Consider the following 25,402-nt stretch of genomic DNA (forward strand, 5'->3'; position numbering starts at 1 on the left):
GAATGCCGGACCTGCCAGCTGGTTTGAAAGCCAAGACCTTGGACAGCACTCCCGGCTCCTGTCGGGCCTGCTCTGGCTGGGGGATCCCCAAATATTCTGCCAGCTCCTGAAGCCGATCATGGAGAGCCTTTTATTTTTAAACACTCTTTATTGGCATTTTGTAATAACAACCCCAGAACTTCCAACTCCTCTCCTCCTCCTCCCTCCATTGCCCAGGCCCCCAACACCCCTAATACCCTTCCCCTAGACACATTGAAGAACTTTAATTGAACAGTTTCAACAAATTCCCAACCCCCCCCCTCTACCCCTCCTCCGGGCTCCCACTCCCTCCATCGGTCACAGCATGCAGTCCTTCAGTGTCCATGGTTTCCTTGAGGATTGGGCGGGTCCACCGCCAGTTCGCAAGTTCATATCTTCCCCCTTCCTCCTTACCCCCTCACCTTTCCACCCCTACCTATGTTTCTTCACCGTGGTCGTAAATCGTTGTCCTTTGATAGGTAATTTAGCAATTGGGTCCAGTGAATCGTTACATCCTCCCTTTCCGTCTCTGAGTTTACATTGTGCAGAACCATTAGTTCCACCAAACCCCACCTCTGCACATCGTTCCGCCATAGGTTGATCGCTGGGGCCTGCGGGCATTTCCATGCTATCGCCATTCGGCGCTTAGCCAGTATAAGCAGAAATCGGCCCATTCTATTCCGTATTCTGTGTCTTTTTCCCCCTGGAAGCTACCCCATAGACAAGTTTCCGGACAACGTTCCAATCTGGTTCCCAGCACCCCATTCACTCCTTTAAGAACCTCGTCCCAATACTCAGCTATTATCCCGCACTCTCATGCCATATGCCAAAACCCTGCCTGCGTCGTACCACATCTAGGATATTCATCTGATAGATCCCTGTTCATTGCCCAGAGCACCACCGGGGTAACATATACCCTATGTAAAATATTAAATTGAACCAACTGAAAACGGGCGTTCCTTGATGTCTTCCGGACCAAATCCCAGATCTGCGCCCACTCTTTTCCTGATATTGGGCACCCCATGTCCGCCTCCCACTTCTCCTTGACCTTCAGCTCCCCCTCTGCCTTCCCCTCCCGAAGGCCCTATAGATCCGTGAAGTGCGCGACCTGCCCCCCGTCTGGTCTAGCAATACTTGGAGCACGGGACACGGCTCCGGCTCCTCTGGAGAATTCCTTCCCATATCTCCACCAACCTACGAAACACTGCCCCATACGCTAGAAAAAAACCCTGTGGTAAGTCAAACATCCAACATAAGTCCTTGCAGGTGAGTAGTTTCCCGCCTTCAAAAAGATCTCCCACCGTTTCACATCTCTTCTCCCTAAGCCTCTGAATCCCTACCCTACCAATCGCCTGAAGGAGCTTCTGATCAGCACCCCATGGGAGACTACCCTCATACCGCCCCCCAACCCCTCTGGCACCGACATACTTCCTCCACGTCTCCCTCACCGCCTCAAACACTACGGTTCTCCCCTTATCACCTAACGGGTACCAAAGTAGCTCCACCGGCGTGTGATTCAATGGCAGATTCCCTATCAATGCCTAAGGCCCCCCCCCGGTTGATCCCACTCCAGCACCGACTGCAATTGTGCTGCCACAAAGTATTGTTCATAGTTTGGGAGGCCCAGTCCCCCTTCCACTCTAGTTCTCCGCAATATTGCTAAGGACACCCTCCTCCTCCCAATAACCCACAATAGCTCCATACTCCTGACATCAAACATTCTAAAAAATACTTTCTTTACCACATACGGTATGTTAGTAAAGAAATAAAGCAACCGCGGCAGGATCACCATTTTGCATAAACGCCACCCTGCCCATCAGAGAAAGGGGTAATACCTTCCAGAATTGGACAGAGTCTCCTATTTTGGATAATGCCCTCCCTGTGTTGTGTACGAACATGTCCTCCATATCATGGAACACCCGTATCCCCAAATATCAAAATGACTCCGTCTCCCATTTTATCCCCAGCTCTGGCAGCTCCTCCAGCGGGCGATCCCGTAACGCCCCTAACGGGAACAGAACCGATTTCCCCGGATTGATGCGGAAGCCCGACAGTGGGCCTCATTACGACCCTGCCGCTAATGGGTTAACGGCGCCGTAAAAGGCTGCAGCGCCGTTAACCCATTAGCGCCTTACTACGAGGTCCCTTTGCGGGACCCGACCTGAATGGCTAGTCTAGACCAGCCGTTAAAGTAGGGACCCGCAAAGGGACCTTGGTGCTAAGTACGGTACCGCAATTTGCGGTACCGTACTTAGCGCCTTCCCCAGTCCCATTGAGTCCTATGGGGCAACAATGGGAATGGGGAAGGGCCAATGTTCAATGGGGAATTACCGCCCCGCCAACCTTGGAATGGGGTGGTAATTCCCCATTGAACATTGGCGGACTCGTTAGGATACCGACACCAACCATGGTGCTAATAGCGCCATGGTTTAGCGCCAGTATCGTAATGAGGGCCAATATCTCTAACAGCTCTGGGAGATACACCTGGGGGTCTACCACATACAACAACAAATCGTCCGCACAGAGGGACACTATGGGCCTCATCACAACTTGGGCGGTAACGCCGGCGCTAATAGCGCCGGATCACGAGTTCGGCGGTAATGTTAATCCCCATTCCCCATTGAGCTCAATGGGGAAATTTCACGCTCATACCGCCGGCGGATTTCCCGCCGGCGGTATGAGCGCAAATTTTCAGTGGATTTCCCCCCAGCTCAGAGCTGGGGCAAAATCTGCCAAAGTCCTGATTTGGCGGACCCTTAAATCCGGCGGTAATAACGCTACCGCCAGATTTAAGGGTTACCGCCAAAGTCGTGATGAGGCCCTATGTGTTTTTGACCTCCTGCTTCAATTCCGACATCCATCTTTTCCTGCCGCAGGAACGCCGCCAAAGGTTCCAGGGCAAACAGAATTGGGGAGGCCACACACCCCTGCCGTGTCCCCCTTCCCAACTCCGACATCCCAGACACCCAATTATTAGTCCTCACCATCACCAGCGGTTTTGTATACAATAGGGCCAACCATCTACAGATATTCTCCCCAACCCCAAATTCCCGCATTCCCGCAACACCCGAAACAACCATTTCCACTCTAGGGAATCGAACGCCTTCATAGCGTCAAACGAAGCTATCGCCATGTCACATCTCTGCGATTTCACTAGGTCCATAATGTGGTGCAAACGAGAGATATTGCCCAATGTGCTCCTTCCCCCGATGAACCCGCATTGGTCCGGGTGGACCAAGCTCGGCACAACTGCTGCCAGCCTAGCAGCTAGGATCTGCCGTAAGATTTTCCCATCTAAATTCAATAGAGAGATGGGTCAATGCGCCGCACAATCCTTCGGGTCCTTCCCCTCTTTTAAGATCACCGTGATCACAGCTTCGCTCATCGATTCCGGGAGACAACCTCTCTGGAAAGCCTCCTCGTAAACCCTCTGGAGTTGTGGCACCAGGAGGTCAGCAAACACTGAGTAAAACTCCACCGTGAGCCCATCACTACCCGGCACTGTACCTCTCCTCATTGTGCGGATCGCCCAGCGAATGTCCCCCTCAATCGGGGCCTCCAGTTCCTCCCGCAGGTCCTCCCCCAATTTAGGTAACTGCAACAATTCCATGAGGTCCTCTACCTCAACATCTACATATCCACACGCAATTGTGTATAGTTCCTTGTAGAATGCTGCAAAGGTGTCATTAATCTCCTTCTGGGTCCCAACTATCTCCCCCGTACTTGACCTTAGCTGGGGTATGACCTGACTCGGATTTTCCCTACTAATCAACAAAGCCAGCAGCTTGCCCGCCTTGTCCCCTTCCTCATGCAATCTAACATCCCGCCTACTGCTATCGAAGTGCGACAGCTCTGCCAGGGTTCCCTGATAGAGTTCCAACTTTTGCGCCAAGGCCTTCCCCACCTCTGCACCCCCTGCCGCCTCCCTATCTAATTCCGCCACCTGAGCCTCCGTTCATTGTAGCGTGTCTAGGAGGCGTTTATGCATCCCTACTGTCATGGATAGGCATTTCCCTCTCACCGTCGCCTTAACGGGATCCCATGGCACTCCCTTAGTTTCCACCGAGCCCTCATTCAACTCGAAGTACGATCTGATCCCTTCTCTGAATTCAGCCACAAATGCCCCATCTTGCAGCGCCTCCCTCTGCAAACGCCACACCCGCCGTGTGGGCCTCTCATTGGACCCAAATAACATAGCTACTAAGGGGGAGTGATCTGAAAAAAAGTGCGTCCCAGGTACATCGTCTCCCCCAAAATGCTGGCAGTGTTCCCTTCCCGTTACAATGTAGTCCAGACACGAATATGAGCCGTGCGCACACGAATAATAGGAATAGCCCCTTTCCTCCCCATGCTTCTCCCTCCACACCTCCACCAGATTAAGTTTCTGCATTACCCCATGAAGAGACCCCGCCATATGCTTCTTAGGTGCCCCTCTACTCCTCAACCCGTCTAACCGCTCATTAAATGACAATTAAAATCCCCCCTCATATTATCATTGTCCCCCCTATACGCCCCCATCATAATGCGAAGCACCGAGGGAAAATATTCCTTGTCATCCACATTTGGCGCATACGAGTTAACCAAACAGATTGTCCTACCCTCCCATGAGCACTGTGCAAGCACCGTTCTACCAATCCCATCCTTTGTTACCGCCTCCACCTTCAATGGTGTCCCCCTCGCCACCCAAATGAGCACACCCCTAGCCTGGGTTGAATACGTGGTGCCAATTACCTGCCCCCACCACATTTTCCTCCGTTTCCCCAAAACCTCTGTACCCGCATGCGTCTCCTGTATCAAGGCCACTTGTATCCACTGCCTTTTCAAAAACTCCCCCACTCTCGGCTTCTTCTGGTAGTTCCCCAATCCTCAGACATTCCATGTCCAGATTTTCAAACTTCCTAGCTTACCCATCTAAGATGTTGGTGCCTTCACTCAAGTTATCCCCTCACCCCTCTCAACATCCCTATTACCTGCAGCCAACTCCCCCCCACCTCCCCCACACACCTTATTGCTGCTGTGCCGAACCTTTCTTCCCCTCCTTGTACCCACCCCCCCTTCTTGCACCTGTCCCCAACTTGGGGCTCTAATCCCCAACCCTTCCCCACATGCCCTCCCTGCCCACCACCCCTCTTCTTCTCCCCCCTCCCCCCTCCACTGTCCCTTCCCTCCCCCTCCCTTCGCCCCCCGATTCCCCCTACTACCATAAGTAGACCCACCCCCCTGAGCTCCAATCCACCACTCCCTCCTTCTCCGTAACTGTAGACCCATTGACCTACTCAACCCCCCATCCTCTCCTCCCACAGGGTTAGTAGCCAATAGCGTAGCTTGGACTGGGGGTTCCACCACCTTCCCCATACCACCCATCCAATATCTTATCCTCCTCTTCCACTACCTTCTCACTACCAGAAAGCCTGTTCCTGAAAAACTATCCCCTATTCACTACCCGCTCAACATTACCCACGCTCTTCCGTGCCTTGGTCCACCGCCTCCTTAGGTCCCTCCGGCTGGGGATCTGTTTTATGTGATCTCATGTCCAACCAATCCCATACCTCTCTTGGGGATGCAAAGAACCACAACTTCCCCCCCAACAACACCTTCAACTTCACCGGGAAAAACATCATATACTTTAAATTGAGTTCCCGTAGACAGCTTTTCACTGCATCGTAGGACCTCCTCTGATGTTGCACCTTCAACGTAAAGTCCGGGAAAATCCTCAGCTTTGCATTACCAATCTCATAGTGGCCCTCCCTATGACGGGTGTCCTGTAGGATGGCGTCCCAGTCCCGGAAGTTCATAATTTTTGCCCACCATCACTAAGGGCAGGGCACCCGGCGGAGGCCTCCCCGGGACCCTATGGGCCCTCTCCACAGTGAAGAGGTTGGACAAGCCCTTAATCCCTAGTATCTTTAGGATCAGATTTTCCACAAAGATCTTTGCACTGGGCCCTTCCTCCCTCTCTGGGACCCCGACCAGACGGATGTTACAACATCTAGAGCAGCCCTCTGCATCCTCTGCTCTAGCTTCCAGTACTTGGGCTGCCCCCATCAGCCCCGCCACCTGGTTTTTTACCTTCTGGACGTCATCCTCCACCGTACTGACCCTCTGCTCCACTTCTGTTACCCTCTCGCACACTTTGCGAAGGTCAGCCCTCACCAGGAAGACATCTACTCCCACCTCTTTGATGCTTTCCGGGAGGGTGTCTCTGGAGACCTATATCGCCTCCATTAGCGAGTCCAGAATCACAGAACATCCTTCGCCTCCTGAAGGTCTCTCCCCTGCCTGTCGATCTGGTCCCTCCTGTCCATGCGCTCTGTCCTTTGCCTCTGTATATTTTTCTATTTGTTGCTGGTTTTTGCCCATGTTGGACGAGTCCTATGTATCCCGTCCCCCAGACTCAAGTTCTGTAACTTCGTACACAGCTGGTGCCCCAATGTCCAGTGTTGCCTGCCTCACCTGTATCCTCCAGCGAAGAACCACCCCGAAGTGTGTGACTCCCCGCCGGTGTCTCAGCCCACTGCCGCAGGCCCCGGAAGGTCCCCCACCAGGCCTCTTCCGTTCTCAGAGATCCACTCTCCACAGTACCTCCCCTGTTCACCAAGTCCACTGATCCCAGAGGGGCCCCCAGCCCAAGGAGCCACAGCCACCACTTGCAGTTCCTGTATGATTCACCGCCACAGTCCCTGACGCAGGGTCACCCAGGTATCCCCCAGCTGGATCCCTTATCTCCACCGACCCGGATGGGGGCGCTTCCCTTCCCTTTCTTCTCCTCTCCTTCTGCTGTTCACTTCAGCCCCTGGGGATTTCCACTGCTTCCACCACCAGTGTCCCTTCTGCAATCACCTCTTTTCACCTCCTCTGTACACCGGAGGGGTGACCCGCTTCAGACTCACGCAACACCGCCCCTGGCTCCCAGGGTCTGTGTCCACTGCTTACAGCTGCACCACTGACTGCCCGGGTGTCTTAGGGGGGCGGCTCCTTTTCCCCCCTGTCCAGCCTGAATCGCAGGGTAGCTCCAGTGGGGGACTCAGTAAAATGTGCCCCCTACCTCACTTCTACCATGGCCGCTCCCCCCGGCCCCTTCATAGCCTCCGGGGCTTCTGCGCCGTGTCACCCATGCGCGCCCGATCCCGGGAGTGCCTTTTCCAGCTATCTCCTGCGCCGCCGCACTCCACTCAGTCTCTGCTCCTCCTCCGACTCCCTAACCTCCCGGGGGTCCGAGTGCCTCCACCCCGGGGGAAGGGAGGGCCCCACCTGCCTCACAGTTCCCAGGTGGCGCTCCTCCCCACCAGCCCTTTCTCCACCTCCAACCCCGCAATCTCCCGCCGGGGGGCTGCTTCCCAGTCACTCACTGCAGCTCTCGACCCGGCGGATCCCGGCTCTCCTTCCCCACCGGGGCCGCTCCACTGTCCCACTTCTGCTTTGCCTCCTCCCTGTCCGGGCACCGAATGAGCCACGCCACCCCTCTTCACTTCCCTGCAGGGGCCATCTTGGACGCTTCTTCCCATGGAACGCCAGGGTTTTCAGCAAGCCTTAGGGACGGTTCCCCGTCCGGCTCACTTTCCGGAGTGAGATATCTTCTTCTCCTGCACTTCGGCTTCCTTCCCCTCCAACCCAGTCTCCGTTCTTGGGGGTTTTCATACAGGATTTTGCCAGGATTCATGCTGTGGCATGGGAGCTCTGAAGGTTCACATGCACATCGTTCAGCAGTTGGCCATGCCCCACGATCATGGACAGCCTTGACTGAGGAAGAGGCCTCAGACTCTTCTGTATCGTCATTAGTGTCGTCTTGAGCCTGGGGGGAAACGGTGTCCCGCTGATCCCCTTGGCAAATGCTCTGAGGACTTGAGCCCTGGATGGGTCGGCCCTGTACGGGTGGGGCCTTGGGCAATGAAGTCGGAGGAGGAGGCGGGGGCTGAGGGGGTGGTGGAGGAAGGGGGGACTGTGGAGGAGGCACAGGCTGAGCCTCAGGGACCAGAACCAAGGAAGCTGATGGTTGTGGTGCAGGCCCCAGAGGAGGAGGCCTGGGAAGCAGCATCAGAGGCACCACATCCTGGATAAGATGCTTAAGGTAACCTGCCATCTGTTGTGACCTCATGAGCATTAGGAACCACACACGCCGCCTTGCTCGGGCATGGAGCCCGGCCCTCCGACTCACTGGGACCACTTGGTTGATCAAGAACCTCCGGGGCACTAGACGGCCTGAAAGCTTTGGCTCCTCTGGGGGCCTGTAGCGGGTAGCCCTTTGGTTGAGTGGGATATGGTAACCCTATGGTGACCAATCGACCAAGGCGTGCCTACCCCCATCAGGGAGGCGCTGAAGCTACCCTGCACAGCCCATTCTGAAGAGGGAGACTGTGGCACCCGGGCCCACTCATCAGGACCCAACTCCAGCCGTGCTGGTTCTGCGACGGTGTTGGAGGAAGAACTGGGCTTCGAAGGCACCTCTTGCTGGAGACTGCGCTGGGCCCTGTCCTCATGAGCAGAGTCCGGCCTGGAAGGTGGTGTCACGTGCTTGGCCGCCATCTTGGGGTCTGGCGCAGGAAGTTGGGGAATGCTTGGGGCCTCAACACGGACTGGGCCTGACCGTGCCTCAGGGACCTTGGATTGGACTATGGGAGGTGTAACATCCTCAGTCGAATGACTAGTAGTCCACTGGCACTGCCCCTCGACCTTGGAGATGGCTCTGGTAGGCCCCCGCCCTTGATTCAATCACCAGTAGTCGATGAGCTCTGAGAAGACGCCTGTCCTCTTTTTTCGAGCTAAAGGCCAAAAGACTCTCGCACTCCGGTGTGGTCTCAGAACTAGGGATCCCCTCGGAGGCAGACCCCATAAGGCCCCTGGGGCCCTCAGCACATGCACCGGTAGCCTTCAGGGCCACGGGCCTACCTCTGGTAGAAGAGCCTGAAAAGCCCGTCCCAGATGGCGCCCCTGGGAAGGAATCGCTGTGCTGGTGTGCCTTGTTAAATAGGTGACTAACCTTGTCCTGCTGCGATGCTTTGGAGACAAAGTCCTTCAGAAGTCCAGGCAGCGAAGTGTTGAAAATATCCCTCCAGCAGGAAAGACGGTACTTGAGGGAACGAGGAGCAGGGGTGCCGCACGCTGTGCATGCATCCCAATAGTGTCCTCTGTTCTCTGTCTGCAGCTCTTTGCTCTATACCACAAATTATCTTGTTGCCTGTAAGCAGTTCCTTGTTCTGTGCCCATAGTCTGTGTTACCTGGCTTTAGCTTCCTAGATTCCAGTCCTGAGTTTCCTTGTTATCTGTCTGCAGTCCTGCCCTTGTTATTCCAGTCCATAGTTCCAGTTCTTTGTTACCAGTCTGCAGTTCAGTCCTTGCTATCCTAGTCCAGAGCCGGCACTCTGCTTCATCACGTCGTGGTTCGGGTGTGGCAGCTGCTTCACACCGGTTTCTCCGGCAAACCCGAGGCTCCTGCCTCACTGCTCACTAGGCCTGGCCTACCTGCCTCCACTGCCGCTGGGAGGTGCGTTATTCACTGCTGCTCCGCACAGGGTGAATGCTACTGCACTCTGCTGCTTCAGCAACATGAGGGGATGCTTCTCTTGCCGCCCGGGGGAAGCCAATAACCCTCTTAACAGACAGTGTGTGGGGGAATTCCGTCTCTACGCGGCCATCTTGGGATAAGTTCAGTTATGTCGATAGTGGTCCGCTTCCTGAGGTACAGGGAAAAGATGGAAGTGCTTGAGAAAGCCAAGCACCTGGGCAATATCCAATTTGAGGGAGACACAGTCAAGGTATAGGACCTAACGGGTTTTACCCTGTCCCGGCGTAGAGACTGCTGCCATCTGACCCAATGGCTCATGGAGAAGGACATCAGATATCGCTGGTCCTTCCCTTTTGAGCTAACCTTTGAAAGAGGAATCACAAGTGGCCAGGAGGCGCAACAGGTTTTACATGACTTAAAGGAGGAGACCTGGAACGAAGGCCCAGAGGAGATGCTGGCAGCAATGGAACTGAGCCAGGAAAATACAATAAGCTTAACACTGCTCCGACGGCGAAATAAGACTGAGGCCCCAGTGGGGAAATGCAGATAGATGTAAACTCAGGCCCCAGGTGGCCTGCAACGTTTATGTGTAGACGGGAGGAAGGGAGATTATTGGTGAGACAGTGGGCGAAGCATTGGTCACCCCCTGATGGCCCATCACAAGGTGTGCATCTCACAGGGAAGGAGGGGGTGCCAGGGGGAAAGGGGGGGAGCGGTAAAGAGGGGAAGGGAACAGTGGCGTGAAGGTTTCTGGCAGAAGGGTGGGGTATCTGTGCCCGTATGGGAGGATTCATGAGCCCCGTGGGAGCCCCAGGGGACCAAGAGGTGGGGATGGAGGTGGGCATTGGGGTTGGGGGGACAGTCTTGGAGCAGTTGAATTTCAGGCTGTTACTAGGAATAGAGTGGTCAGGACATTTGATTAATGCTCAGAATGGCACGAATTCACACAGAGGACTGGGCCAATGCACTTAAGATGGGGACTTTAAATGTCAAGGGCTTGAACTCACCCACTAAGCGATCATTGCTGGGAAGGAAATTTTGTAACAGGGGTTTGGATGTACTGATGATGCAGGAAACAAGGCCGATTCGAGGGGAGGAAAGGCACATCCCGGGAGCTCAAATTGGACAGATATTTTAGGCATCAGGGTCTACCAAGAAGGGTGGAGTGGGCATCCTCATTAATCGTGGAATCCACAGAGGTGAACCTCGGGTTTGAAGAGGGCAGACGGGAGGGCCCTTGTGGTTTCCGGGACCATGGAGGGAGTTCAGGTGATCCTTGCCACAGTATATTGCCCGAACACGGGTCAGTCCCAGTTCTATCTGGAGTCATGGGAGAGATACTTACCCGAACGGTGGGACTCCTCTTGCTGGGGGGACTGGGGGGGATTTTAACATGTGGGCAGGTTGGCCCTTGGATCACAGCGGTGGTCAGGGCCAATCAGGAGATGGCGATATACAAGAGGAAGGGGTCCTCCTCGGGTATATGACCGATCAGGGCTTCATTGCTGTCTGGAGGAATGCCACCCAGCCACAAGAGAATTTACTTTCTTCTCCCCAGTCCACAGGTCCCCAATGAGGATCGATTACTGGTTTGTGCATCATCAGCACATCCAGAGGGTAACCACCAGTGAACGTATTCCCATCAGTTGGTCAGACCATGACATGGTCGACATGGGTATATTGCTGACAGGCCGCTGACCTAAAGAATCCCTATGGCGCTGCAATGATATGTTACTAAAGGACCTGGCCTTCACCAAAGAAATGAGAGAGGCAATAGAGGAATGCTTTAGATTCAATGACACTGGAGAGGTTGACCTGAGAATCGTCTGGGAGGTAGCTAAAGCCACCTGGAGAGGCCTCCTGATAAGGGAGGGCGCTGCCAAGAAGAGGGTTAGGACCTACCAGATGGAGAAGTTGAGGGGGAGGTCTGCGGGCTGGAAGCCAGGGAATTGGAGTGGGGGAGAAGGATGACGACAAACTGAGAACGGCAAGAGAGAAACAACATGTGTTGAGGGAATTGGAGGTGGGGACGGTGATCTCTGGCCTACAGTTTCTTAAATAGAGATATTATTAGAAGCGAGACAAGGCGCATGCTTTGTTGGCATCGAGCCTCAGGGGCAGAAGGGGAACAGGTGGGTGTCCAAAATTGTAGACTCGGAGGGGCAACTACACTCCACAACGGGTGAATTTACACAGGAATTGACCACATACTATGAGCAATTGTATGGAGAAGAGAGGGTGGTGGAGGCACAGGAGCTTGATAGATACCTGAGGAATGTGTCCCTCCCAACTCTCCAGGAAAGTGAGGTCTCAGACCTAGAAAAGCGGATCACACAGGAAGAGGTATTGAGAGCCATTAGTGGATTGAAGGTGGGAAAGGCCCCCAGCGACGATGGGTTATACGGCAGGATTTTATAAGGCATTTGTGGGATGCCTGGCCCAGCACATGGCTAAACTGTTCAATAACATCTTGGCCTCAGGGAAGGCTCTCCCCCCTCATTTGGCAGAGCACTAATAACAGTTAGACCCAAGACGGGAAGGGACCCCAAGAGCTGTAAGTCATATCACCCCATTTCCCTTTTAAATGTCGATGCCAAGATCTTCACCAGGGTTCTGGCCATGAGAATGGAGGGGCTCATGCAAAATTGGTCCATTCCGACCAGGTGTGGTTTATCCAGGGAAGACAGGATGCTGACTGAGTGCGCAAAATGCTGCACCTAACGGAGGCTGCAGTGAAAAGGGAGGGCAACCCAGTGCTGATCACCTTAGATGCTGAGGAAGCGTTCAACCATGTGGACTGATTTTTCCTTTTTGGGGTTCTGGAGAAATATGGGTTGGGAGACCGGTTCTTGAAGGGGATACGGACCTTGCATGCATCCCTGGTAGCCCGAGTGACGGTCATTGGGAGACTGTCAAGGCCCATCAACTTGATGAGGGGCACAAGGCAGGGCTGCCCACTCTCACCACTCATATTTGCGATCATGATGGAGGTGCTTGCGGAAGGGCTCAGAAGGGCCCTCCAAGCAGACGGGAATAGGGTTGGAAAGAGGGAATTCAAAGTGGGGCTATATGCGCACGACATCTTGCTGCACCTGGTGAACCCATTGTGTTCAACCCCGGCAGCCCTAGAAATAATTGAGGAATACGGGTTATTCTTGGGCTTCAAGGTGAATAAGGAAAAGTCAGCTATGTTCCCTTTCGCAGGAGATGACCAAAGGGATGTTGAGGCGTTCCGGCCCCTGGGGTTGGAAATCCAATTGGAAAGTATACAATATCTGGGAATCCCCATAGTCAGGCCAGGGGAAGACCTGGGCGAGGCCAACAACCCCCCTCTCTTTAATACATTGTTGAACAAATCTCATGGATGGGGAGGCTCAAAGTCCTAAAAATTAACCATCTACCGAGGTTCTATACCTGTTTCAGATGTTGCCTGTCAGGGCGCAAGAGATTCTCCTGAGAGAAGCCACAGCCCGAATGATGCGGTTCTTGTGGCAGAACCAGAAACCCAGGGTGGGTTACGATACATTGATATTGCCAAAAGACTGAGGACGTGTGGGGCTCACAGACTTCATGCTGTATTATACGGCAGCACAGCTCAGATCAATGGTCCCACACCTAAGGGAAGACCCCATAAAAACAGTGTTTTATTTTTACAATTAGCATATGCGCCCTGCAACGGTGGAGGGATGGTTCTGGATCCCAAGGGGGCAGCTGCCAAGGAGAATTAGGGAACACCCATTTTTGGGAGTTTATTGGGACATGTTGAGTAAGGGTGCCAGGGCGCAAAGAATCACCTCATGGTCCACCCAGATGAGTCACATCTGGGCCCCCCTGTACGGGATGAGATACCCGAGCTGGAAAGGTATAAAAAATGGTTCGAGACAGGACTCCCCAGAGTTGGTCAATTGTGGGAGTGGGGTAAATCAATAGGGATGCAGGAGCTGGAAACTAGTCAGGGCATTGGAAGGTTACCGGTGCTCCTATACCTACGGTTGAAAGGAGTTTTCACTGAAGGAAAAATGGAGGGAAAGGATACAAAGAGACCTCAGCCCTGTGGAGAAGGTTCTTGATGGACACACGGAGATGAGGGGTGTCATCTCACTACTTTATAGAGCCCTATTGGAAACATCAAGGAACGCAGTGGAGGGTCTTCGGCAGAGGTGGGAACGGGATATAGGCCTGGAAGTGAACAAACACCTTTGGCAGCTTATGTGTAGGAGAGCCTTCAAAACATCAATATCTTGTCAGAACAAACTCCATGGCTTGAAGTTACTACACCGATGGCAATATGACCCGGTGCGGCTATCTCAGGTGTTCCCTATTGTGAACCCCCTATGCTGGCATGGTTGCGGGGACAGAGACGACTACTGGCACATGTGGTGGAGTTGCCCAAAGGTCCAGGTGTATTGGGCGGAGGTCCTCGGGTGGATCAAAGATGTGAGAGGGAAGGAGTGTGTGCCAGAACCTATGTTACTACTGTTTGGTTTGAACAAACAAGAGGAAGAATGGCACACCCTGCCCTCCATGGTTCATTTTCTTTTACTAGCAGCAAGAGCCTGCCACGCCAGATATTGGAAGAGAAGGGAACTTCCGAGTTTAAAGGAATGGTCTGACACGGCAAAGGACATCTATCTCATGGCAAAGATCATGGGAGCAAATGCATGGCGGAAGTGCAGATGTGGAGGAGGAATGGCAGCAATTTGGTAAATGCTTTGGGTGGGGAAAAGGAGACAAGTATATAACCATGACATTTCGGCTCGACCCCAGCAGAGTCAGGAGCAGCCACAGGACAGAATCTGAGTTCTTGAAGAAGTATTCTCGACCACTTTACGTTTGAGTTGTTTGTTTTGAGCCTGAAAATTCACATATAAATGTAGTTGTTTGTTGGAAGATTGGTGGGTGGGAATGTGAGGGGGTGGGGTTGGGAGGGGGGGCGGGAAAAAGTACAAATGAAAAATCCAGGGTTGGAAGCATTTACAGAGGGCATGCCCCCTCCAGTTGATTTGTACCTTTCAATGTTCTCTTGAAAGACTTGCTGGATGACAGCACTGTGCAGGCTATAGGGTGTGGGATAAACGTATGTTTATTTCTTTTTTTAAACAGCCTTAGCACCCGTGTAGGTAAGTACATGGTGCTCATGACGATATTACACGAGGCGGCGGGCTGACAGTGTCGGTAACGGCACCGCCACCCATGATAAGGGACCTTCACATTGCTCAGCCCCTTAACTTGGGCAGCAGACCGTTACCGACAGGGCCAGCCTGCCGCCTCGTGTAATATCACCTCAATATAAAACATATCACCACAGCGCTAAAATATATAATACAGGGCTATATTTAAACTTAGCGGACGTCAGTGGCAAGGAAATATTGTTTCATGCTATGTTTAAAAGCCAGTAGCGACACACTGTTTCGATGTATGCTGGTAGTTTGTTCCATAGTTTACATCCAAGGGAGCCCAGCATCCTGCCTCCATAATGAGCTGTGTTGTACCTGCGCACCACTGATAGTTCCTTCATACTGGATCTCAGTGTGTGGGCAGGAACATAACACTGAGCATGAAGGAAAGGCACATTGGTGGTAGTCAGCTGAGAATTTTCTAAATTAGGGTGATGGCCGTATTTGAATTTATTTCTCAATCGGTAGCCAGTTCAGTGACTTAGATGCACCAGAGAAATTATCAAATTGAAGATCTCCTGAAATGCGTGGTTTTGCACAGCCTCAAGTCTAAGCAAAAGCTTCTTGGATAAACCTAGATCACCCGCTAGACACTATGGTACCCTAGCTAGAACTACACCTTGAACTAATGCTTTCAGAGGCTCCTGCGGAAGTGAGCTATTGCACCTACCAATGGAGTATAAATAGAAATGTGCACTATTGGCTACTGCATCCACTTGTTTAGAGAAGGCCAAATTACTTTCAAATAAAATACCCAAGTTCCTGGCTGATTCCATGGGGGTAGATTGTGCTCCCAGACAAGACGGCCAAACATGTGATAAAGGGAATTTGTGTTTTTCTGATAGCACTTTGCTTAATGTGTCTGTTCTCACATTTTCAACACCTCACAGCAGGACCATCCTCAGGACAATGCATGTTGACATTTGGCGCTCTGTTACTTATTAAGCAATACTTTATTGTAAAGGTGCCTTTCTGCACCTGCACTATTCTTGTCCCGATTCAACGATAAGGAGTTCTCCAGGCCAACTGTACTGCAGAAAGCTCCAGAATGCCAGATGTGGTGAGAAGATACACCCCGGTGTGAACAACATCCTTGCATAGACAAGTGAGTCAATTGGACTACCAACCCTTTGAGCAAATCCTTCATTACAATCAAAGGCCTCATGGGGGGGAAGTTGGAATCACACGTCTGTCAGCAGATGGGCTGTTTTTCTCTACCATCGAGACACTGAAGAGCCTGCTTCAAGAGAGGTATTTTGCCCTCTCGGCACCCAGTTTGTTGTCACCACAATAATGTGTGTAACAGCAACTACTCAAGACTAGTATGTGGAACTATGAAGATGTACATCTCAGGCATCTCCACAAAGTCCCACTACCAACTGCACCTACTCAGAGGCATTCTACCATTTCTCACTTTCCCCCAGAGGCTCACCAGCTCGAGGGCCCTGGTTCTCTCTAGGCTGGAGTATTGCAACAGTCTCTTTCTCAATCTTCCTACTTCTACTCTCCGTCCTCTACAACTCATCCAGAACAGAACCGCAAGACTTATCCTTGGCCTCAAGCCCAGGGACCGCATCTCTCCGGCACTGAAATCCCTCCACTGCCTCCCCATGGCTGCAACCATCAAGTTCAAGACCCTCTGCATAATCCACAAGGCTTTCTGGGGCTGGGGCCTGTACTATCTACAACGCTCCCTTCCTAAATACTCTCCCTGTAGAGCCCTCCACTCGTCCTCCTCCAGCTCTCTGCAGCTGAGCCATTTTCACAAACAGAGATTTGGGGGTAGATCTTTATCCACTGCAGGGGCCTCCCTCTGGAACAGCCTCCCTGCCTCTCTCCGTCTTGAGCCGAATCACCTTAAGTTCCGGAAACCCCTCAAGACCTTCCTCTTCTCCTCCTCCTTCTCTCTCCCTTTCCCCTGCTAACCTCAGTTCTCTTTCTCTCCGCCCTCCTTTTTCCTTCTCCTCCCTAACTCTGTTCAGTTCTTTCTGACTGTTTGCCTGGTTCACCTCCAGAGCCTACAGGTCCCAGGCTCCCCCGCCAGTCTTTTGCACTTGCCTCCAGCCGTTGCACTATGTTCAGCATTACTGCACTTTCATCTTACGCTCCATGAGTGGGGCAACCTCTCTGCACTTAACCCAGGGCCCTGCTGGACTGGACGTGTTTGCTCCTCCCCCACCCACTCTTCCTCGCACCTCTGTCTGTATGCATGCATGACCTAAATGTACCAGGACTAGTAAGTTTGTCTGTCCTGTCTCCCCAAACCCCTTTTTTGTTCCCCCACCCGAGCTTGGTCGCAACTGTAACATCTCATGCACTTGCACTAGGAGAAATGCCTGTCAGATAATTCAGAAACTTCAAGGCCTAAGAATTATCACTGTATACCCTTGTTCCCTTCCCGCGTAAAAGTGCTTTGAAGCACTCCACCTGTGTATAAGCGCTGTATAAATAAACAATTACAATTACGCATGAGGCAATTAACTCCGGAATGGATGACTTCTGTCCGGATGTGGGGCAGGCATGTTCTTGAGCCTTTGGCACTTCCTCTCTATTTATAATGATCTCCACGAGCCAGCCGTCCCAAGCACCGAATATTCTGCACATAACCCAGAGGAGATCAGTTATTTGCATAGATTAATGAAGCTTTCTTGTTGCATTTATCTGCCAATAGTACAAGAGTGGTTATATAGAGTTTCTTCTTGCGAAGAAAAGGCCACCCCCATGAACTTGGCGACCACTCATGAAGCTGATTTTAGACCAAAGGAGAGTTCGTAGTCTTGGTAATGCCCTCTGCTGATGATCGAGAACAGTAATTTTTGGTAACTTTCCCTGATGGGAGTGGGAAAGAAGGCCTCTTTGTAGATCCACAGCCACCAAAATATGTGAATTCCATTCGCCCCCATGAGGGACTTGGAGTTCCTAAGGATGAGGGTACTACATGTCCCCTGTTTTTCCTATACAAGTAACCATGCATAGCTGGCAGTGCAGAAGCCACTGGTTTATGGCAGTCTTTTATCAATTTCAGGGAGGTCATCCAGTGCAATCCAGGAAGGTCACTGGTTGTAATTTGGCAATGCGCCTAGCAGCTATCGCTATGTAAAATCTGCTGCAGGTCCCTGCATCGAGACATCATTCCTGCAAGGTAGTGAATGTTATGTCATGTTACTGAACTTTTATTCTGTGGAAAATCACCAATGCAGTGGTCTCAAACTCACAGGGTTGTCCAACTTCAGGTCTCGAGAGCTGGAATCCTGATGGGTTTTCGGGATATCCCTCATTAATATTCATGAGGAAATATGTGCATACATTTAGAATCATTATATGTAAATGTATCTCATGAATATTAATGAGGGATCTCCTGAAAACCCAGCATGGATCCGGCCCTCGAGGCGTGGGGTTGGACAACTGGAATATTGTGTCCCCGCTTCTGTTTCGAGGTCCGATTTGTGAGAGAAAGAGGTGATCTAGAGGGAGAGCTGGGGGGGGGGCAGGAAGGAGGCAGGTAGGGAGAAGGCGTCCGAGTGGATAATGTTTGAAAAAGCATTTTGGTCCATCCAGGCCCTAGGTAAATGTTACAGTGAAATAAAAGTGATGTGTTTTTAGTGTCACCAGTAAGTATGAAGCCAGATGATATTTTCAATCCTCTGAGTAAACATGGTGCACTAGGCGTGTGTGTGGGCCCCGGAATGTGCTCACGCAGACTTTGTATGTAAGAAAGTCCAGTTCCCCTGGATTTGTATGAAATGCTCCAGAGGGTTAGTTGCAGAATCTGATTTCTGAAAATGCCGGCCCTGAAGACGAGAGAAAGACCGGTCTCATCCCTGTGTGTAACACTGTAATGCTTGGAATGGAGAGAATGAGAAGCAAAGCCATTGCTTTTCATAATTTCTGCTGGGGAAAGCCTGGTGCCATGGATCTGAAGGGGTCACATGAGAACATGGAACCCTCAGCATGATACATTCTAGTCTCGTTTCCTTCCTGAGCTGAGTGTCGGCTGCACTCTGAGGAATCAATGACCCGGTTCGGAAAGAATTGCTGTTTATCGCTGTCAGAGAATTTCCCGTGAAACTACTGAATTTAATCAAATCTTTAGGGATGATTTGATGTATAAATCATCATCTCTGCCATGAATCCCTACCACCTGACGCTGCCACTCAAACCCACCCATACAAAGCGATTAGGGTCCCGGGCTAGCAAATAGAGTGGTTAAGAAAGACACACATCTAAGCGTGTAATCACAGGGCACTGCATTTAAGATGTAAACAAGCAGCTGGAATGAAAAGATAGAACTATGTATCCTACCTTCCCCCTGCTGGATGTTAGGCTGTGGCAGATCAAATCAGCATGTGTCTCTGCTTGCTGGAAAATCCCTGGGTATCCCGGCATGGGTTTCCAGAACACTTCCCCCAAACTCCCTCTAACCGCCTACCTCCTTGCACCCACAATCCCCTCATGCCCAATGTGACCATATGTGAACATTTTTGGTCATGCCTCTGCCAGTCCAGGCGTTCCAAGGCCCTGGTTGGCAAGACCAGGAAAAGACCAGTTTGACTGTGGGGTGTATGGATTCAAGGATCAATCGACATCTGGAGAATTTTCCAGGGAAACATCCCCAGTACGTATGTAAAATCAATGTAACCCTCTGATTGGGGTTTGGGGCACCCATTGTACCCCTTATTCCATTAATCAATGAGGATCTCCTAATTACTCTGTAGAGGAACTGTGTTCATAAGGACATACAAACCTGGAGACTGGATGCGAGGAAGCTATGCTGAAACCTGCAGCCTTCCACTGCCCACCTAACAGAAAATGTCTGATCCATACAGAAACCACATGCCCAGCGAACAGGGTGAGACCAAGATAGTGCTCACACCGTTGAAATGGCAGGACCAGCCTTGTCCCAAGCTGTGACAGCTGCGCCTTTTGGGAGACTTTCTGGACCTGGTCGCCATGCCTCAACCACAAAAAGGTTTGAGAACTGGTGCAGAGATACACCAGCAGCTGGCAACGACTAGTGTCTTGCATCTGACTAACAATCTGAATTACAAAAGAAGCTACCCACCCAAATTGCCTGCTCTTTGAAGGCTGACTCATTACCTGTCACTGGAGTCAGTCTACAGTCTTTCATCGTCAGAGCTTTAGGTTCCTTTGACCAGACTTGCTTGCACGGCACTCTAGCCTCTGCACTGTGACTTCTGTGGATCCCAGCTGCTCCTTTGACCCAGAGATCCATCTACATCTGCTCCATGATGCCACGGCAACAGGGGAACATCTGCCAGATCCAGGCAGAAACACCAACAGAATGTGAACTGCTGCAGACTCAAGGATCTGACAACTCCTCCGGCGGAACCCGGGGAGCTCCTGACTGCATAGGAACAGTTCTTCTGACGCGGCCTGAATAGTTCCAACCTCAAAGGGCTATTCCCCCAAAAGTACTGACCAGAAACCCATGCATCTCTCCCACCATTTCCTACAAAAGGTTTGAACTACAGTTGAGCAGTAAGTGGATAAGCAGTCCCTACTCCCTGCCTGCTGGGGGCTCCCCTTTTGCATATTGACTGCACTGATGCCTGGTCAGACTTTTTGTGACTGTGAACCCACCTCTGAAACTAAATCTATTGGTTAGTAACTAGCAGATTCTTCTATGCTGCGACTTGAACACTCTACCTTTTACCTTGCGCTTTACTGTATATAAAGATGTACTTACCTTTGGCAGAAAGTATTTGAGATATACTTTTATGTGGACATTACTTTATTCAAAGTATTTTGGTGTTACCCTGTGCTCGCATCCGCATTGCCTACGCCCCAAAGCTTGGCCTTGATGTCTCAGGAGGATAGCTCAGGGGCAATGTGCTCGTCTTGGAAGCAAGACGAGACGGAGCAACACAGGTTCGATCCCCGGGCCCGCGCTTAGAAACCTCTGGGTATTAAGCGTGTTATAAATAAAAATAAAAATGATGGCTCCACCAATGCTACCAATAGGTGAACCAAAGGAAGCCTGCGGACCCCGTCATGCCCGTGGCCTTCTCAGGTGTTCATGTGCTTAAGTTTAATAATAAAGACCATCATGGAGAACAAGTATGCCAAAATCTGTGCAGGCTCTGTAGGGGGATATTATCATTTAAAATAGGGGTCTGCAACCTGTGGCTCGCCAGATGCGTTTACTATGACGCCCATGACCACTCACTATTGAATTTGCTGTCTAGGGCTGGTGGTAGTTGTAGTCCAAAACACCTGGTGAGCCAAGGGTTGTAGACCCCTGATTTAAAACATGGGAGGTACAGTCTCTTAGAAAGATCAAAACTGCAAATGCTCTGTCAGGTGAGGCCCAGTAACCTCATCTACCGGGGCACGATAGTCCATGCAGTCAATCGAAGGCTGAGCAGATGTCCTGAGATGTCCAGAGATGCAAGCAGAGCTGGGTTAGCTCGTTCAGTCATGGGAAGAAGGTTAACCCGAACCTGGTTGGGCCGGGTTGCCAGTCTCTTCGAATGTTAGATGCTTAGCAGTGATGCAGAGTTGGGGCTACAGAGGGTCCCTCTTATTGCAGGAAGAGGATGTTGTAGACTGACCAAAACTCTGCTTCCAAACTGTAGCCAAGTGGGGACTTGTGGAGGGACCGGCGTTGATGAGGAGTTAATGAATCTCAATTTAATGCCTGAGAAATATTTCATGACACAAAAGAGGTAGGGATCGACCGGCCGAAGACGACTCTTGTTTCCTTATTGACATCTAAGATCTTGGGCTTGAAGAGGGACCCCACGGAAAACCCCATTGTGTGGTTCAAAGAGCCTAATTATAAGTTGGGCAGTGCAGTACAATGCGGCAGTAATACTGCCATATTACTGCACAGCCCAACTATGAGTTTGGAGGCAAGTTGGAGGATTCACCTCCAGCTATGAGCTGCAGGTAAATCAGCCACCTTTCTGTCAAATTTAGGCAGAATTACTTCAGGCGGTAATTCTGCTGAAATCCCCCATGGAGTCCAATTAAATGGGGACTAACACCGCCACCATTTGTAATCCGGAGGTAATACCACCAGACCAAGTTGCGGTAACAGCATTAATGTTTAGTCGTATGTCAGCGGATTTACCGCTGAGATGCCACCAAACTCGCAATCAGCTCCAAAGAGTCTAGTCTATAACAGCCGTTAAGGAGCCTGTTACTTAAAAAGGGGTGGGGATTGTTCGATCCTGTGGTGGGTCTCCCTCAAGGGGGCAATCAGCAGGCAGATGTTGTAAACTGGCAAAGAAGATGAGTTACATCATTGGGAGAGCAGCCTGTGTGCAGCAGGAGTTGGGAAAACTCCCTTCAGTAGTTCGCTGCAAGGTCATGTCTTCTTTTGAGCAGTTATGTCTCTTTTGCACTTAGTAAAGGGCGCCGATTCTCCTCGCGGGACGCTCTCAGGCTTCATATAGCTATAGTTGTAGGAATGATACCTGTCCGGCCTTTTGACTTTCTCTCAATTGTGTCTGGTTTGTGCCCAATGGGTGAGTGTGACGCCATAGTTATCCCTGACCTGGTTTCCCACAGGATTTGAGAATGAGGGTTCATACGCAGGATGCTACTGGCTTGTTTGTCATGTACATACTTGATATGTTTGTCCTACCCACTTCTATACACAATATTTTTGTATACAAATACATTTTAAATGATATCTGTACCGTGAACTGTTTTTCTCACGTTTGGTAAATTGATGCAGCCTGGTAGATTCAGACAGAGCTGAGCACCCCAGCATTTTCCCAGAGCTATAATCTACGTGGCAAGGGGGCAAGACTGTGTGTGCAAGGAAGCATGCAGGGCTGCGGCTCACTCATCCCGCAGAATTCTCGGCTATGGATAATCCTGGGTGGGTTTCCTGTGAACCACACGGGAGCTCTGCTAACTCTAATGGAGGTCAGGCGCAGGGCTCCAGAGACTAATAATGAGACAGGAAGTTGTCCGTCTAGGGATGTCCTAGTAAATATCAAATGAGCATAATGCCAACACTGCCACCTAGCGGGCAACGGGGAGACTTGCCTAATGTCTGCAGAGAACTTGGGACACAATGAAAGAAGTGACATACTGATTAGGGAAATGGACACTTATTTGCAAAGAGAGAGTTGAGAGTGTCATGTTTCCGAGGCTGGCAGATGGTCAGTTCTGTGATGGGTCTCTCTCAAGTTGCCCTGACGGGGACAGTGCGGCTCTTTGAATCTTTCTCTCATGTTTCTGTAACTTACGTTAGGCATCATCAGAAGCTCTTTATAGCTGGGTATCGGTACCCCCAGAGCACATAATGTGCGTGTTGTCTGAAAAGCACTTGGTCTTATCCTCTCTCTGCTTTCCGACTTCCCCACTCCTCCCCTGGCTTCGATTTCACGCCTCTCCTCCTGCATCCTTCCATATTATAGTCTATCACTGCTTCCCCTCTCCATCACCTCTCCCTCTCCTATCCTGCTACTGATCCCATCTCTTCCCTCCCACATCATTTCTTATTTCCGCTATAACTCTATCTCTTCCTCTACCTCTCTGCTGTCCGCTTTCTGTCTTCATTGTTCTATCCTGAATGTCTCCCTTTGAACACGCCTCTCTAATTTTGGCTGCGCTCTGCTTATTTCCCCTACTGTCTCTCACTCTATCCCCCTTCCCTCTTCCCATTGCTTTCTCATCCCAGTCAGTGCTGGAAATGTACATTATTTACTCTTGGATCCCACAAGCAACAGGGTGGGATGTTCTCAGCGCCCCATAAACATTTGGCGCCTTGAAACACCATTGTTGTATAAATATACATTGGCCTCTCTGAAAGTGAATCATGAACACCTGGATAAGAACTCTAGAGAGAAGTGTTTCCTATAATGTTGCTGACACAGTATAAAAAGGTGCACTCCTTTTTAACCCATATTTGCTGCAGAGTACAGTTCTAAAAAGTGATTTCACAGGCATCCTGATCAGGCGTTCAAAAAGTCTTGTGTCTAAGTCTCTCACTCGTGGTCGTAATGACCTGCAGTTGAATCTTGGCTTCAGCACAATTTAAAGAAGAAGCACACCAAGGTCCCGATTCATGGACTTTTTTTCGTGGTGCAAAGTGACTTTGCCTACAACAACCCCCCTGGTGCAAAAGTGGTGACTTTGCACCACTTTTGCACCAGACTTTGCACTGGTGCAAAAGTGAAGCAAAGTCCCTTTGCACTGCAAAAATACACTTAGCCCCGCTCTGTGAATCAGGGTGTTTGTTGGCAGTGCAAAGCCACTTTGCACGGCGCTAAAAATTCCATGAATCGGGTCCTAAGCCACTTAACCAATTGAAGGCTGCAAATGAATCTTTCCAGATCTGAGATCCCGGAAGTGGTTTCCTGCTGGATCCTGGAAAAGCACTGCACTCACTGCTTTCTTTGCCTGTCCTACATCCCTCTCATTCTCCTTCCCTTCTCTCCTCATTGCCTTCTTCTCTGCCTGCCTTCATCTTTTTCTTCCTTTGCTCCATCACTTTGCCCAGCCAGCTCCTCTCCTCATACTTCTCCAGAATCCTCAGGCCACATACCTGTACCACCACCTCCTGTGAGATGTGGGCCGGGAACCAAGCATCCGAGGGCTCCTTCTGCGGGGGGCGTAGAAGCGTGGGTCCGAACACCGTGGCCAGGTTGTAGAGGGTCATCTTGTTCACAGCCTCTTTGCAGGCCACACTGGATAGGAGGAGAGCGCAAGTAAGAGGGTGAGAGTGAGCGAGAGATCATGCACTCAACTAAAGGCCTCATTGCGAGTTTGGCTGCATTACCTCTGGTAATACCTGCAAACTCGATTAGCAATACCACAAGCAGCAAATATCATTTAATCACAGACACAAACATAATTGTTTGTCCAATGCATTTCAGATAAAACTATCCCAAATTGTGTTTGGGTTGACACCACTGTGAATTCTTAAGGTATGTACCTTCTCAAACCGGAAGTATGTTGTTTTAAAAATATTTTGAGTTGTCTTGACCTGGAAGTAAAGAGACTTCAAACGTTTTTTTTAAAGATTCTTTTAGTTTAAGAGACAATTGAGAAATGTTCCGGAAGATGGATAGTTTTATCCGAAATGCATTGCAAAGACAATCATGCCTGTGTCTGTGATTAAATGATGCGTACATATATGAATCATGTGTTACCTTATCGTTGAACTTATATCGAACTGAGGCAATTAAAAAGTTTGCCAGGAAGGTTTTGGGCATATTTTATTATGACCACACTACTTGCAAAGAGGCTCTAAGACTTCATCAATTGGGACTCATCAGGGGAGCTCTGCAAAGGACTCATTTATTTATTGAAAAAAAGTATGGTGCCTATACAGTAAAAAGTGTTTCTAGGCACCACAAGAAAAAAAAAGAGGGAGGGGGACAAGGGAGAAAACAGCGATATTGGTCCCACTAGGCCTTGTGTCATTCGGATCGTGCAAGTGAAGCAACAAAAAGTGTGCTGGAGAGTGCTGATCAGGGCAAAGGGATGGGATAGGGAGATGGGAAGAGAAAGAAGTGCAGGAGGAAGGGGGCCCCAGGGGCTGGCAAAGTGCTAAGGGGAGCCCAGGAGGGCAAGTGCACGGGAAGGAAGGGGTGGGGGTCAACTATTGTGAGGCCAGGGGTGGACCAGACTCAGTAGGCTAGTCAGGGAAGGGTGCCCGAGGGCAAGTGCCGGTAGAGGGGTGTGGGGGGAAGACTGGTCGAAGGGGGGCCTGGCCCTAGTAAGA

The 25,402-nt window shown here is 50.9% G+C and overlaps 1 protein-coding gene across 1 annotated transcript in view; it reads right to left on the reverse strand.

The window, feature by feature from the left end:
- Positions 1–25,402, reverse strand: part of LOC138580811 (active breakpoint cluster region-related protein-like) — a 392,929-nt gene that overhangs the window by 17,510 nt on the left and 350,017 nt on the right. Inside the window, exon 22 of the mRNA XM_069651664.1 lies at positions 24,221–24,362. Within this exon, the coding sequence (XP_069507765.1) occupies positions 24,221–24,362 (142 nt within the window). The remainder of the gene's footprint in view (positions 1–24,220; positions 24,363–25,402) is intronic.

The sequence above is a fragment of the Ambystoma mexicanum genome, chromosome 3p (genome assembly GCF_040938575.1).
Source record: "Ambystoma mexicanum isolate Mex_15411 chromosome 3p, UKY_AmexF1_1, whole genome shotgun sequence".
Classification (NCBI taxonomy): domain Eukaryota; kingdom Metazoa; phylum Chordata; class Amphibia; order Caudata; family Ambystomatidae; genus Ambystoma; species Ambystoma mexicanum.